Raw genomic sequence first — 17227 nt, forward strand, 5'->3', positions numbered from 1 at the left:
TTCAGTCAGAAATCAGTACCAGACATAGATGTAGCATCAAACAAGACTTAAATTCTAGATATAAGGAAGACATTTTCTATGCTTCATAGAATTAGAATGAAAAATGAGGGTTTCCAAACACAAGATGGACATTACCAGTTGCTATAACGGTTACTGACCTGAGTGCCCCAGGCAACTAGAGTGACATCACTCCCTTCTTGGATGACTTCGGCCTGGGACAGGGGGATATTGTATGGTTCTATGGGAACCTGCTCCACTGAATACAAAACAAGGAAAAAAATGCAAGGTTAATTATTTTTTCACGTGACATTTGTGCATAACAGAATATAAGAACCTCATTGTGGCAAAGTTTTATTGTGTTTATTCTTCCCCCAAATTCCATAAGTTATTTTTAAAAGAAATAGCATTTATTATATGACATTACTACACAGATGAAAAACTACCATCAAATCAGCTATCTTGGAACAGAAAAAGGACTTCAGGGAAAAACTAAGAAAATCTTAATAACCTTGGGCATTAGACAATAATAATGTAACAACACTGGTTCATTAACTGTAACAAGTGTACCATACTAACATAAGACGTTAATAAAAGGGGTTCTTATAGTACCATAGTATTTACTATCGAAAAAAATTTGGGTATAATGGACCTGTGCAGTTCAAACATAGACATATGTAAATCTTGTTTTCTTTCCACAAATATAATCACGCTGCACACATTATTTAGAACCCTTCTATAATCTCCTTTTTCCACTTAGCAATATATCTTGGTCATGTTTTTATATCAAAAGTATAGTTTTTTTAATCATATCTGTAAGTAAAAACTATCACGTTTAATGGTGCTGTTATCAGTGATATGGTAGAAAATTTTATTCCTTGTATTTTTGTGTATTTCCAATCCAATGACCTTTCTATAACCAGTGCCAGAGAGAGATGAATAAGCTTTAAGTCATGTATATATTTAAATAAAATAAAATTAATTAAGTAACAAAATGGTAAAACCTATAAAACTACTTTTGTGGGTAAACCTAAACACAGATGACAATTAAGCCAAGAAACCTGACACATAGCTGTTAGAAAACATATAAGGGACTTCCCTGGTGGTCCAGTGGAAAAAGAACAACAACAAAAACAAAAATGCACAGTCTAACCTCAAGAAAACTATAAGCATTAAAAGCATTATTTTTTTAAGTTTTTTTGTGTAGCACAAAAACTATGTTGAGTCAGATACTTCCAACTATCTAAACCAGGAGTGGGCAAGTCAAGTTTTGTAAACAATGTTTTATTGGCATACAACCTCATCCATTCATTTACATATTATCTGTGGCTGTTCTGGCCCTTCAACAGCAGAGCTGAGTAGTTGTAAGAGAGAGCATAGCCTATAAGCCTAAAGTATTTACTATCTGTCCCTTTACAGAAAATGTTTCCCAACCTCAATTCTAAACAGTGCATTCAGAGGTTAATTCCAGCCCATTCACTGATGGCTGAAATCCAGTATTAGCTGGATGGATGGATGGACCAATGGATATATGGATGGATGGACAAAGGAACTGACAAATAGGAAGACAGACATATTCAACTGGAATAACACATTTTACTTAGCAGTTCTCAGCTGCTAAACCAAAGTGATGGTCAAGAACAACGCTGATAACCTCTGGTAAGCATGCCAAAGGTAGCACGCATGCTCTTTGCCATCATCAAGTCTTCTTTCTCCAAGCAGCAAGATCTGCACACTAAAAGACAAGGCTTGAAGCCAGTACACGCTCCGCCTTGCTTGTGAGTCAGTGGCCACCATTCAGGAGGCTTGTCGTTCCTGCCTTGTGTTATAAATCAGTTGCCAGCTGGTAATTAGCAAATCCCTGGAACACATCACTCTAAGGGCTGGCGCACCAAAAGAAATGGGTTGGCATCTGGGCCCACCTCCTTTGAAAAACTGTCAGTGAGTGACTGTTTCATTGTATTCAATAAATTACCCAGAATAATAAGACCTCATTACTTTAATAATTAATTAAGGGACAACATGGCAAACAAAGCTTAGTCCTCCACCAAAAACAAAAAAAAAAAGCATGCCAAGAACGAGATTCAAGAAGAGTCTTATATTTAAACGAACCCAAAAAATCACTCCTTAGCTTTGCATAAATTTAATCCTGAGAGGAGGAAAATAAAAGTACAATTTTATGGATTAAAGACCTAAACGTAAGACTGGAAACCATAAAACTTCCAGAAGAGAACATAAGCCAAACACTCTTTGACATAAATCAGAATATTTTCCTGGATCTGTCTCCTCAGGCAAAAGAAACAAAAGCAAAAATAAACAGATGAGACCTAATTAAATTAAAAGCTTTTGCACAGCAGAGGAAACCACTGACATAATGAAAAGAAAATTTACTAAATGGAAGAAAATATTTGCAAATAATATGACCAATAAGGGGTTAATATCCAAAATATATAAACAGCTCATACAACTCAATAACAACAACAAAAAACTGATTAAAAAATGGGCAGAAGACCTGAATAGACATTTTTCCAAAGAAGATATACAGATGGGCAACAGGCACATGAAAAGATGCCCAACACTGCTAACATCAGGGATATGCAAGTCAAAACCACAATGAGATATCACCACACACCTGACAGAATGGCTATCGTCAAAAAGAACACAAATAACAAATACTGGCAAGGGTGTGGAGAGAAGAGAACCCTTTTACACTGTTGGTGGGAATGTAAACTGGTGCAGCCACTACGGAAAACAGTATGGAGGTTTTGCAAAAGACTAAAAATAGAACTACCATATGACTCAGCAATTCCACTCCTGGGTCTATATCCAAAAAAAACCCAAACAAACAAAAACACTAATTTGAAAAGACAGAAGAGATACATGCACCCCGATGTTCATAGCAGATTTATTTATAATTGCCAAGAGATGGAAGCAACCTAAGACTTCATCAACAGATGAACTGATAAAAAATACTATGGTATATATATACAATGGAATACTACTCAGCCATAAAAAATAATGGAATTTTGCCATTTGTAGCAATATGGACAGACTTGGAGGGCATTGTGCTAAGTGAAATAAGTCAGACAGAGAAAAGCAAATACTGTAGGATATCACTTATATATGGAATCTAAAAAATACAATAAACTAGTGGATAAAAAAAAGAAGAAGCAGACTCACCGATAGAGGACAAACTAGTGGTTATCAGTGGGGAGAGGGACAATACGGGGGAAGGGGAAAACGGGTTATTATGGGATTATATGAAATCGTGTGTGTGAAACTTTTGAAATGTGTAAAGCACTATAGAATTTAAAATAACTTTCATTCAGTTAAAAAATTTTAAATAAAAGTCTACAAATAACAAATGCTGGTGAGGATGTGGAGAAAAGGGAACCCTCGAACACTGTTGGTGGGAATGTAAATTAGTGCAGCCACTATGGAAAACAGTACAGAGGTTCCTCTAAAAACTAAAAACAGAACTACCATATAATCCAGCAATTCCATTCCTGGGTATATATTCGAAGAAAATGAAAAGACTAATTTGAAAAAATACATGCACCCCTATGTTCAGAGCAGCATTTTAATATATGTATTTATTTAAACTTGGCAAACAGGTCACCTAGGAAGCAAGCTATAATTCCCAGGTACATTTTTGTTTTGTTAACTTAAAAGATATTTATTCCAAGAGCAGCTTAATATCAAATAGTCATTCCTACATCATGTATAATGTTTTATGAAACAGAGCAGGTAAAAGGAGTTACAGCATGAAACTTCAGGAACTGAAGGGCCTCTGTGCAGTCATAGTACGGATTCCTGTTTTCACAGCAGTGGGGCTCACTGAGCCACTCCATTTTACCACATGCTGATTACATTCTAATCTTAGCACTAATGAGCATCCCATAGAGAAACCCTTCAGCATCAGAGACGCTGAAAAAAATGTGTGGCTTTAAAGAGAGAGCTTTCCAAGGACAAAATAAAAAAGATGTAATTTTTTGCTCAAAAATCAGAGAAGATAGATTTTTAAATATATATTGTAAGTTCCACAGATATGCTTCCTTTGTAATTGCAAATGCACTTATATTCATATTACAGAGACACTGACAGAGTCATGGCATGAATTAGCTCATGCTTGGCCCCTTTTATTTCCCATTCTCTTCCTTTTTTTCCTTCCAATTCCCTTCTAATTTGTTGTATTAATTACAAGTCTTCTGAAACATATTTTGAAAATACAGCAGTGTATAAATTATATATATTTATAATATCAATATATATGTATAATATGTACTATGTATAATATATACTTATTCATTTAATAGTCACTGTGTACCTAGTATATGCAGACATCATGCAAGAGGCTAGACTATTAAGTGAAAAAGGCAGTTCCTGGCCTTAAGAAGCACACACTCAACTGGGAGTTAAAAAGATGGAAAGAGATGATCAGCAAACAAAAACATGATGTAGCAGTGAGGAAAAACCGTTCTAGGAAAGACAGAGGGAAGCAACAACCTGACTGTAAGATCGAGGTGTCTTCACCACCAACAAGGGAACAAATGGTAGGGGTCTTAGAGATGAAGAAGTATTTAACACAAGAGAAAATAAAGGAGGTCTTTCATGTAGAAAGAAGAGGTGTGTACAAAGAAATGGGGGTGTGAAATTTGTGTGTGTGTATGTATCTGTGTGTACACATCTGTAAACATGTGTAAACACAGATTTACATGATGTTTCAGGTCAAGGTGAATACTGAAACCTTTGAATTATATTCCCAAACCCCTTGAAAGAACTTTCCAATGCCTTCTGATTTAATACACTAGTAACTGGTGTAGAAAGATTCAGCTAGAGAATAACAACTCACTCTTGATGATGTAAGTTTCCCCGTGAGGCACAGTATTACCGTTACAGAGATAATAGGGTCATTTCTCTGCCCTGGCACTAATCCAAAGCAATGCTTGTTTCCTCACAGATGTCAAGCTCAGTAGGGCTTTATCATGTTTCATTCTACATGATGCTGTGATAAAGCATAAATGTTCTTTTTAAGAAGAAAGTGTATTTCTAAATTACTTCATGCTGCTTGATTACTAACAGCAGATTCAGTCTCCACACCTGAGGAAGCCTCGCTCATTGGCCAGAATTTACAGTCTAATGGGGCAGGGTGGGCAAATTCGCCCACCGAAGAGCCCAGTCCCAGCCCCGTCTCTGCATCTAATTTGCTGATCTCTGACATCATATTACTTCTGTGCCCCAGGCTCCCACTTGTAAACTGTGGAAAGCAGCCTGTGTCTACCTGCCAAATCCCAGGAGCAGACAGAGGACACATTAAGTTCATTGCTATAGATATTCTTTCAGTCCTTAGAAAGAAAACAGGTTTACAGTTTAAAATAATTCAATGGTATAGTCATTAAGACTATAAATGTTCACTTCAGTAACATTCCTATTCCTATTACCATTTGCTGTATTTAACCATAAATTAATCTCTATGTTACAATGGTTATTTTACTGAATACTCCTTTCAACTTTGAAGGTACTAACTATGGTCATACTTTTGGGTACTTTTCACTTCTATGCTAACAATTACTTTTAACACTGATATTAGAGATAAGAATATATGAACAAGAAAACTTAATGCAGTTTCTTCTAGCAATCACTTTAAAATTACTCGCCAAGGAGAGCTTCAAGATGGCGGAAGAGGGCTTCCCTGGTGGCGCAGTGGTTGGGAGTCTGCCTGCTAATGCAGGGGACACGGGTTCGTGCCCCGGTCCGGGAGGATCCCACGTGCCGCGGAGTGGCTGGGCCCGTGAGCCATGGCCGCTGAGCCTGCGCGTCCGGAGCCTGCGCTCCGCAACGGGAGAGGCCACAACAGTGAGAAGCCCGCATACGGCAAAAAAAAAAAAAAAAAGATGGCGGAAGAGTAAGACACGGAGATCAGCTTCCTCCCCACAGATACACCAGAAATACAACTACATGTGCAACAACTCCTACAGAACACCTACTGAACGCTGGCAGAAGACCTCAGACCCCCCAAAAGGCAAGAAAGTCCCCACGTCCCTGGGTAGGGCAAAAGAAAAAAGAAAAAAGAGACAAAAGGATAGGGACGGGACCTGCACCAGTGGGAGGGAGCCGTGAAGGAGGAAAGGCTTCCACACAGTAGAAGCCCCCTCACGGGCGGAGACTGCGGGTGGCGGAGTGGGGAGCTTCAGAGCCGCGGAGGAGAGCACAGCAACAGGGGTGCAGAGAGCAAAGCGGAGAGATTCCCGCACAGAGGATCGGGGCCGACCGGCACTCACCAGCCCGAGAGGCTCGTCTGCTCACCTGCCGGGGCGGGCGGGGCTGGGAGCTGAGGCTCGGGCTTCGGTCGGAGCGCAGGGAGAGGACTGGGGTTGGCGGCGTGAACACAGCCTGAAGGGGTTAGTGCACCACGGCTGGCCGGGAGGGAGTCCGGGAAAGAGTCTGGAGCTTCCGAAGAGGCAAGAGACTTTTTCTTCCCTCTTTGTTTCCTGGTGCGCGAAGAGAGGGGATTAAGAGCGCTGCTTAAAGGAGCTCCAGAGACGGGCGCGAGCCACGGCTAACAGCGCGGACCCCAGAGACGGGCAGCAGACGCTAAGGCTGCTGCTGCCGCCACCAAGAAGCCTGTGTGCGAGCACAGGTCACTACCCACACCTCCCCTCCTGGGAGCCTGTGCAGCCCGCCACTGCCAGGGTCCCGTGATCCAGGGACAACTTACCCCGGGAGAACGCACGGCGCACCTCAGGCTGGTGCAACGTCACGCCAGCCTCTGCCACCACAGGCTCGTCCCGCCTCCGTGCCCCTCCCTCCCCCAGGACTGACTGAGCCAGAGCCCCCAATCAGCTGCTCCTTTAACCCCGTCCTGTCTGAGCGAAGAACAGACGCCCTCAGGCGACCTACACGCAGAGGCGGGGCCAAAAGCAAAGCTGAACTCCAGGAGCTGTGCGGACAAAGAAGAGAAAGGGAAATCTCTCCCAGCAGCCTCAGAAGCAGCGGATAAAAGCTCCACAATCAACCTGATGTACCCTGCATCTGTCGAACACCTGAAGAGACAACGAACCATCCCAAATTGAGGAGTGGACTTTGGGAGCAATGATATATTTTTTCCCCTTTTTCTTTTTTTCTGAGTGTGCATGTGTATGCTTCTGTGTGTGATTTTGTCCGTATAGCTTTGCTTTTACCATTTGTCCTAGGGTTCTCTCTGTCCGTTTTTTTTTTTAATTTTTTCTTAATAATTATTTTTTATTTTAATAACTTTATTTTCTTTTCTTTTACTTTGTTTTATTTTATCTTTTTCTTTCTCTTTTTCTCCCGTTTATTCTGAGCCGTGTGGAGGACAGGCTCTTGGTGCTCCAGCCAGGCGTCACGGCTGTGCCTCTGAGGTGGGAGAGCCAAGTTCAGGACACTGGTCCACAAGACACCTCCCAGCTCCAGGTAATATCAAATGGTGAAAATCTCCCAGAGATCTCCATCTCAACACCAAGACCCAGCTTCACTCAACGACCAGCAAGCTACAGTGCTGGACACCCTATGTCAAACAACTAGCAAGACAGGAACAAAACCCCATCCATTAGCACAGAGGATGCTTAAAATCATAAGGCCACAGACAACCCAAAACAGACCACCAGACATGGACCTGCCCAACAGAAAGACAAGATCCAGCCTCATCCACCAGAACACAGGCACTAGCCCCCTCCACCAGGAAGCCTACACAACCCACTGAACCAACCATAGCCACTGGGGGCAGCCACCAAAAACAACGGGAACTACGAACCTGCAGCCTGCGAAAAGGAGACCCAAACGCAGTAAGGTAAGCAAAATGAGAAGACAAACACACAGCAGATGAAGGAGCAAGGCAAAAACCCACCAGACCTAACAAGCGAAGAGGAAATAGGCAGTCTACCTGAAAAAGAATTCAAAATAATGATAGTAAAGGTGGTCCAAAATCTTGGAAATAGAATGGAGAAAATACAAGAAACGTTTAACAGGACCTAGAAGAACTAAAGAGCAAACAAACAATGATGAACAACACAATAAATGAAATTTAAAATTCTCTAGAAGGGATCAATAGCAGAATATGCCTCAACTGAGGCATAAGAACGGATAAGTGACCTGGAAGATAAAATAGTGGAAATAACTACTGCAGAGCAGAATAAAGAAAAAAGAATGAAAAGAACTGAGGACAGTCTCAGAGACATCTGGGACAATATTAATCACACCAACATTCGAATTATAGGGATACCAGAAAAAGAAGAGAAAAAGATAGGGACTGAGAAAATATTTGAAGAGATTATAGTTGAAAACATCCCTAATATGGGAAAGGAAATAGTTAATCAAGTCCAGGAAGCACAGAGAGTCCCATACAGGATAAATCCAAGGAGAAACATGCCAAGACACATATTAATCAAACTATCAAAAATTAAATACAAAGAAAACATATTAAAAGCAGCAAGGGAATAACAACAAATAACACATAAGGGAATCCCCAAAAGGTTAACAGCTGATCTTTCAGCAGAAACTCTGCAAGCCAGAAGGGAGTGCGAGGACATATTTAAAGTGATGAAGGAGAAAAACCTACAACCAAGCTTACTCTACCCAGCAAGGATCTCATTCAGATTTTACAGAGAAATTAAAATCTTTACAGACAAGCAAAAGCTAAGAGAATTCAGCACCACCAAACCAGCTTTGCAACAAATGCTAAAGGAACTTCTCTAGGCAGGAAACACAAGAGAAGGAAAAGACCTACAATAATAAACCCAACAAAATTAAGAAAATGGTAATAGGAAGATACATATCGATAATTACCTTAAATGTAAATGGATTAAATGCTCCAACCAAAAGACATAGATTGGCTGAATGGATACAAAAACAAGACCTGTATATATGCTATCTACAAGCGACCCACTTCAGACCTAGGGACACATACAGATTGAAAGTGAGGGTATGGAAAAAGATATTCCATGCAAATGGAAATCAAAAGAAAGGTGGAGTAGCAATTCTCATATCAGACAAAATAGACTTTAAAACAAAGACTATTACAAGAGACAAAGAAGGACACTACATAATGATCAAGGTATCAATCCAAGAAGAAGATACAACAATTGTAAATGTTTATGCACCCAACATAGGAGCACCTCAATACATAAGGCAAATACTAACAGCCATAAAAGGGGAAATTGACAGTAACACAATCATGGTAAGGGGCTTTAACAGCCCACTTTCACCAATGGACAGATCATCCAAAATGAAAATGAATAAAGAAACACAAGCTTTAAATGATACATTAAACAAGGTGGACTTAATTGATATTTATAGGACATTCCATCCAAAAACAACAGAATACACATTCTTCTCAAGTGCTCATGAAACATTCTCCAGGATAAATCGTATCTTGGGTCACAAATCAAGCCTTGGTAAATTTAAGAAAATTGAAATCATATCAAGTATCTTTTCTGATCACAGCGCTATGAGACTAGATATCAATTACAGGGTAAAATCTGTAAGAAATACAAACACATGGAGGCTAAACAACACACTAATTAATAACCAAGAGATCACGGAAGACATCAAAGAGGAAATCAAAAAATACCTAGAAACAGGGCTTCCCTGGTGGTGCAGTGGTTGGCAGTCTGCCTGCCAGTGCAGGAGACATGGGTTCGAGCCCTGGTCTGGGAGGATCCCACATGCCGTGGAGCAACTAGCCCCGTGAGCCACAATTACTGAGCCTGCGCGTCTGGAGCATGTGCTCCACAACAAGAGAGGCCGCGATGGTGAGAGGCCTGCACACCGCGATAAGGAGTGGCCCCCAGTTGCCGCGACTGGAGAAAGCCCTCGCATGGAAACGAAGACCCAACACAGCCATAAATAAATAAATAAAAAATTTAATAAAAATACCTAGAAACAAATGACAATAAAAACACGACAACCCAAAACCTATGGGATGCAGCAAAAGCAGTTCTAAGAGCGAAGTTTATAGCAATACAATCCTACCTTAAGAAACAAGAAACATCTCAAATAAACAACCTAACCTTACACCTAAAGCAATTAGAGAAAGAAGAACCAAAACCAACCCAAAGTTAGCAGAAGGAAAGAAATCATAAAGATCAGATCAGAAATAAATGAAAAAGAGATAAAGGAAACGATAGCAAAGATCAATAAAACTAAAAGCTGGTTCTTTGAGAGGATACACAAAATTGATAAACCATTAGCCAGAGTTATCAAGAAAAAAAGGCAGAAGACTCAAATCAATAGACTTAGAAATGAAAAAGGAAAAGTAACAACTAACACTTCAGAAATACAAAGGATCATGAGAAATTACTACAAGCAACTGTATGCCAATAAAATGGACAACCTGGAAGAAATGGACAAATTCTTAGAAATGCACAACCTTCCGCGACTGAACCAGGAAGAAATAGAAAATATGAACAGATCAATCACAAGCACTGAAATTGAAACTGTGATTAAAAATCTTCCAACAAACAAAAGCCCAGGACCAGACAGCTTCACAGGCGAACTCTACCAAACATTTAGAGAAGAGCCAACACCTATCCTTCTCAAACTCTTCCAAAATATAGCAGAGGGAGGAACACTCCCAAACTCATTCTACGAGGCCACCATCACTCTGATACCAAAACCAGACAAAGATGTCACAAAGAAAGAAAACCACAGGCCAATATCACTGATGAACATAGATGCAAAAATCCTCAACAAAATACTAGCAAACAGAATCCAACAGCACATTAAAAGGATCATACACTATGATCAAGTGGGGTTTATCCCAGGAATGCAAGGATTCTTCAATATACGCAAATCAATCAACGCGATACACCATATTAACAAATTGAAGGAGAAAAACCATATGATCATCTCAATAGATGCAGAGAAAGCTTTTGACAAAATTCAACACCCATTTATAGTAAAAACCCTACAGAAAGTAGGCATAGAAGGAACTTTCCTCAACATAATAAAGGCCATATATGACAAACCCACAGCCAACATCGTCCTCAATGGTGAAAAACTGAAACTACTTCCACTAAGATCAGGAACAAGACAAGGTTGCCCACTCTCACCACTCTTATTCAACATAGTTTTGGAAGTTTTAGCCACAGCAATCAGAGAAGAAAAAGAAATAAAAGGAATCCAAATTGGAAAAGAAGAAGTAAAGCTGTCACTGTTTGCAGATGACATGATACTATACATAGAGAATCCTAAAGATGCTACCAGAAAACTACTAGAGGTAATCAATGAATTTGGTAACGTAGCAGGATACAAAATTAATGCACAGAAATCTCTTGCATTCCTATACACTAATGATGAAAAATCTGGAAGTGAAATTAAGAAAACACTCCCATTTACCACTGCAACAAAAAGAATAAAATACCTAGGAATAAACCTACCTAAGGAGACAAAAGACCTGTATGCAGAAAACTGTAAGGCACTGATGAAAGAAATTAAAGATGATACAAACAGATGGAGAGATATACCATGTTCTTGGATTGGAAGAATCAACATTGTGAAAATGACTCTACTACCCAAAGCAATCTACAGATTCAGTGCAATCCCTATCAAACTACCAATGGAATTTTTCACAGAACTAGAAAAAATAATTTCACAGTTTGTATGGAAACACAAAAGACCCCGAATAGCCAAAGCAATCTTGAGAAAGAAAAACAAAGCTGGAGGAATCAGACTCCCTGACTTCAGGCTATACTATAAAGCTACAGTAATCAAGACAGTATGGTACTGGCACAGAAACAGAAATACAGATCAATGGAACAGGATATAAAGCCCGGAGATAAACCCATGCACATATGGTCACCTTATCTTTGATAAAGGAGGCAAGTATATACACTGGAGAAAAGACAGCCTCTTCAATAAGTGGAGCTGGGAAAACTGGACAGCTACATGTAAAAGAATGAAATTAGAACACTCCCTAACACCATACACAAAAATAAACTCAAAATGGATTAAAGACCTAAATGTAAGGCCAGACAGCATCAAACTCTTAGAGGAAAACATAGGCAGAACACTCTGTGACATAAATCACAGCAAGATCCTTTTTGACCCACCTCCTAGAGAAATAGAAATAAAAACAAAAAATGAATAAATGGGACCTAATGAAACTTAAAAGCTTTTGCACAGCAAAGGAAACCATAAACAAGGAAAAAAGACAACCTTCAGAATTGGAGAAAATATTTGCAAATGAAGCAACTGACAAAGGATTAATCTCCAAAATTTACAAGCAGCTCATGCAGCTCAACATTAAAAAAACAAACAACCCAATCCAAAAATGGGCAGAAGACCTAAATAGACATTTCTCCAAAGAAGATATACAGATTGCTAACAGATACATGAAGCAATGCTCAACATCATTAATCATTAGAGAAATGCAAATCAAAACTACAATAAGGTATCATCTCACACCAGTCAGAATGGCCATCATCAAAAAATCTAGAAACAATAAATGCTGGAGAGGGTGTTGGTGGGAATATAAATTGATACAGACACTATGGAGAACAGTATGGATGTTCCTTGAAAAACTAAAAATAGAACTACCATACAACCCAGCAATCCCACTACTGGGCATATACCCTGAGAAAACCATAATTCAAAAAGAGTCATGTACCAAAATGTTCATTGCAGCTCTATTTACAATAGCCAGGACATGGAAGCAACCAAAGTGTCCATCAACAGATGAATGGATAAAGAAGATGTGGCACATATATACAATGGAATATTACTCAGCCATAAAAAGGAATGAAACTGAGTTATTTGTAGTGAGGTAGATGGACCTAGAGACTGTCATACAGAGTGAAGTAAGTCAGAAAGAGAAAAACAAATACCATATGCTAACACATATATATGGAATCTAAAAAAAAAAAAAAGTGGTCATGAAGAACCTAGGGGCAAGATGGGAATAAAGATGCAGACCTAGTAGAGAATAGACTTGAGGATATGGGGAGGGGGAAGGGTACGCTGTGACAAAGTGAGAGAGTGGCATGGACATATATACACTACCAAATGTAAAATAGATAGCTAGTGGGAAGCAGCAGCATAGCACAGGGAGATCAGCTCGATGCTTTGTGACCACCTAGAGGGGTGGGATACGGAGGGTGCGAGGGAGGGATATGCAAGAGGGAAGAGATATGGGGACATATGTATATGTATAACTGATTCACTTTGTTATAAAGCAGAAACTAACACACCATTGTAAAACAATTATATTCCAATAAGATGTTAAAAAATAAATAAATAAAATTACTCGGCAAATATTGTTGTACCCAACCTTCCCCTGACCTCTGCCACTCAAATTACTGAAGATCTAAAGATTAACAGTCTACATTAGAAAATCAATATACTATTATAATATTGGTTTATAATATTTGTCAATATATTTGTTATAATATTAATATAATATTACTATCTAAGTAGAAGATAAAATTAACTTTCCATAAATAAAGTTAGGTGCTAAACTTTGATATTATTGAAGCCATGGTTATTATTGGGAGCATGTGTGGACAGCATAAATGGGTATAATAAGTTCCAATACCACAAGGGAGTAATCAGAGAGGTGTCCTGGGAGCCACAGTGGTTGAAGGTCACAGCCAGATGATAACCTCGGCCTTAAGGCAAAAAGGATTGCAGAAAAGTGAGAAAGCAGATGAACTGGAGCAAATAGAGAAAACCACAAGAAAAGGTAGGTCCTGAAAAATGAATATAATTAGACGCACAGAGGCAAAAAGTTGGCATTCTAAGCAGTGGTGTACCATGTATGACTGATGGAAAAGTCAAAACGAGTAAGCAGAGAACAACACCATGTGTCATCCTACAGGATGCACTGAGAGGGCACAGCATCACTTGTATGGATTCCTGACAAAATACAGGAATAACCTGAATTTAATCATGAAGAAAGACACTCTACAAGAGAGTGAACTAAATATAGAGATCATGACAGACAAAAAGAGAAAGTATCTGTCCCAAAATAAAGGAGACTAGGGAAAGGTAACAATAAGTGTAGATTCTGTATGGGTCCCTGATCCATAAAAGAACATAAGTGGGGACTTCCCTGGCTGTCCAGTGGTTAAGACTCTACGCTTCCACTGCAGGGGGCGCGGGTTTGATCCCTGGTCGGGGAACTAAGGTCCCGCATGCCAGGTGGTGCGACCAGACCAAAAAAAAAAAAAAAAATGTAAGTGGGACTATTAATGAAATTTGAATTATGTGTGTAGCAGAGCTAACAGTATTGTATCTGCTAATTTCCTAGTTTTGATCATTACTGCTGTGGTTACGCATGAGGTTAATAACCAGGGAAGCTGAGAGAGGGGTACATAGGAATTCTTTGTACAATTTCTGCAACCTTTCTACTTGGACATATTTCAAAATGAAACATTTAATGAAATTTTTAATATTAAATTTTTTATGTAAGTGTGTTCTATACATTCACATATATATAAAGATAAATGCATAGAAAAAGGTCTGAGGAAAGGAGTTGGGTAGGAGTTGAGTAGTTGGGTAGGGAAAAAGGAACTTTCACTCTTTATTCTATACACATTCTATAGCTTTGTGATAATTGAACTTTTTACAAAGAGTGCATGATTCATGATATTAAATTTTATTAAACACAACCAAAAAAATACATCACTCTTTATCATGTAGTATAAACTCAGGCATTAAGAATATATCCAGTTGGATTAAGCCAATGATGAAAAATAGACATCTGTTTAATGTCCAAAATTATCCTGAAAAGTGAATGAACAGGTCTTCCCTAGTGGTGCAGTGGTTAAGAATCTGCCTGTCAATGCAGGGGACATGGGTTCAAGCCCTGGTCCGGGAAGATCCCACATGCCACGGAGCAACTAAGCCTGTGCGCCGCAACTACTGAGCCTGTGCTCTAGAGCCCGCGAGCCACAACTACTGAAGCCCACGTGCCTAGAGCTCGTGCTCCGCAACTACTGAGCCTGTGCTCTAGAGCCCGCGAGCCACAACTACTGAAGCCCACGTGCCTAGAGCTCGTGCTCCGCAACAAGAGAAGCCACCGCAATGATAAGCCTGTGTACCTCAATGAAGAGTAGCCCCCGCTCGCTGCAATTAGAGAAAGCCCACGCGCAACAACGAAGCCCCAACACAGCCAAAAATAAATAAATAAAATAAATAAAATTTAAAAAAAGAAGTGAATTAACCATATAAAGAATGTGCCAGAGTATAAGGAAATTCCATAGGGTTCTATTCCATGAATATTTCAACTTATCAGGTCAATCACAGAAGATATATAAACAAATTCAAAGGTAATTTTGCACTTCAAGTTGCAAACCTTCTGATTCTTCTTGCTACTCAATACTAGATCAAGGCCTTCTCACCACAAAATAGAATAATAATCTATTCACTGCATTCCATGCTCATTTTAAATTTACAATAAGTGCTACTCCACAAGGTTAAGAATGAAGTCTATGTGAACAATTCATACAGTATAAACAAATATGAAATTAAAAAACATGAAAGGTAAAAGGTCACTTGTAATCAAATAAATGAAAACTGAAATAAATTGACAGTAATAAAATGTTTAAACTTGTACATAAAAGTCTAGCAATATGTACAACAAAAAGTCAACAGTAGTCAGGGGATGGATTTATGAGCTCCTTTTATCGTCGCTTTTGTACTTTTCAGGAGTTTCAACAAATACATATGAAAGCTTGAAAAATAGCCATAATCCTTTAACCTGTATCCACACCCTTCGCACTGTGACTTTGTAGTTGTTCCCATGAAGAGATGGAATCTCTTTGCCCTCCTTCTGAACTTGGGCTGAGCGTTGTGACTTGCTTCAGTCAACACACTCTAGCAGAAGAGACTGTGTGCCAGTTCCTAGCCTATGACTCAAGAGCCTTGCATGCTTGTGCTTGGTCCCTTGTGACATCTGCTTCTACCGTGTGAACAAGTCCAAGCTAACCTGCTGGAGGATGAGAGACAGGAAGAGCAAAGATCACCAACCACAGCTCCAGATACATGAGATAGCCCAACTAAGATCAGCAAATCCAACCCACACTTGACTTGCAACTCATGGCAGACCTATGATGGAGCCCAGGTGAAACCTGAACTATCCAGGTGAGTTCAGCCTGTATCACTGGCCTGTACATGAGCTGTACAGAAAGTTGATTTAAGCCAATAAGTGGCTTGTTAAGCATCAAAGCTTGCTAGTAGAGCATGCAATACCTTTATAATGAGAAAAATTAATCTTTTTAAGAAAGTAATGTGAGGAATTGCTAACCACTTAACTATAATGTTGTTTACACTGAAATATTAAAATATCTTATTTTCAATAGGTGTATATCTTTTTAACTGAAAAAAAAAAAAAAAGAAGAAAACTAAAGTACCTCAACAGGGTAATTAAATTCCTTTGGAGTTCCAAGTTGCATTTAGCAAACCTTAACGCTGCCCTCATATATACAGTTAAATAGCTGATATAAAAATAGATATTTTTATCACATATTAAAGAAATGATAGAACTAAGTTATCCTTGGAAGTCACATCAACCACCAGCAGCACTGACTGAGAACTTTCACCATGCCAGTATCGTTACATCTACTAATTTCATTTTTAAATCAATTTGATAAGATAGGTATTATCATTGTCCTCATTGTACAGCTGCGAAAACTAAAACAGAGAGGTTAAGCAGCTTGCCAAAAGTCACCTAACTAGTAAGTAGTGGAGTCAGTACTTCAAACTCAGTCAGACTGGTTCCAAAATCTACAATCTTAACCACTTTAATTGACGGCCCCAAGAATTGACAGTCTGGGAAAAAGAGAAACCAGACTGACCACCTAATGTGTCTGAACATAAAGAAAAAACGAGATTATGTTGCGGAGATTAAGAACTATATTAGTAATAGAAACATGAGAAATCAAGCAAATGAAAAGAGAAGGAAGAGAAAAAAGCATTTCAAAGAAAACAGAGTTGTATACCAAAGTGGAAATAAACGAATGCATTTTTTTTTGGCTCAGTTGTGAATCGCACCAATATAGTCATAGCAATGGAACCGCTAAGTAATGATCTGACCCAAAATTACACTATAACTCTATAGAGATATTTTTTAAAGTTTGGATATTGTGAGAAGGAGGAATGGCACATGCTGGGGGAAAGAAGTTTAATTAAAAATAGCTAAATTCTAGTGAGAAGTTAAAATAATAATGCCTAAAATTGTAAAAAGCAGTGTAAGCAAATTAGTTATAAATATGAT

The 17227-nt window shown here is 39.0% G+C and overlaps 1 protein-coding gene across 1 annotated transcript in view; it reads right to left on the minus strand.

The window, feature by feature from the left end:
• Window positions 1–17227, minus strand: part of BCKDHB (branched chain keto acid dehydrogenase E1 subunit beta) — a gene marked incomplete at its 5' end in the record, with an annotated part of 229743 nt that overhangs the window by 152363 nt on the left and 60153 nt on the right. The window contains one exon of the mRNA XM_079716325.1: window positions 159–256. Coding sequence (XP_079572451.1) covers window positions 159–256 — 98 coding nt within the window. The remainder of the gene's footprint in view (window positions 1–158; window positions 257–17227) is intronic.

This window comes from Hyperoodon ampullatus, assembly GCF_949752795.1.
Source record: "Hyperoodon ampullatus genome assembly, chromosome: 12".
Taxonomy (NCBI): domain Eukaryota; kingdom Metazoa; phylum Chordata; class Mammalia; order Artiodactyla; family Ziphiidae; genus Hyperoodon; species Hyperoodon ampullatus.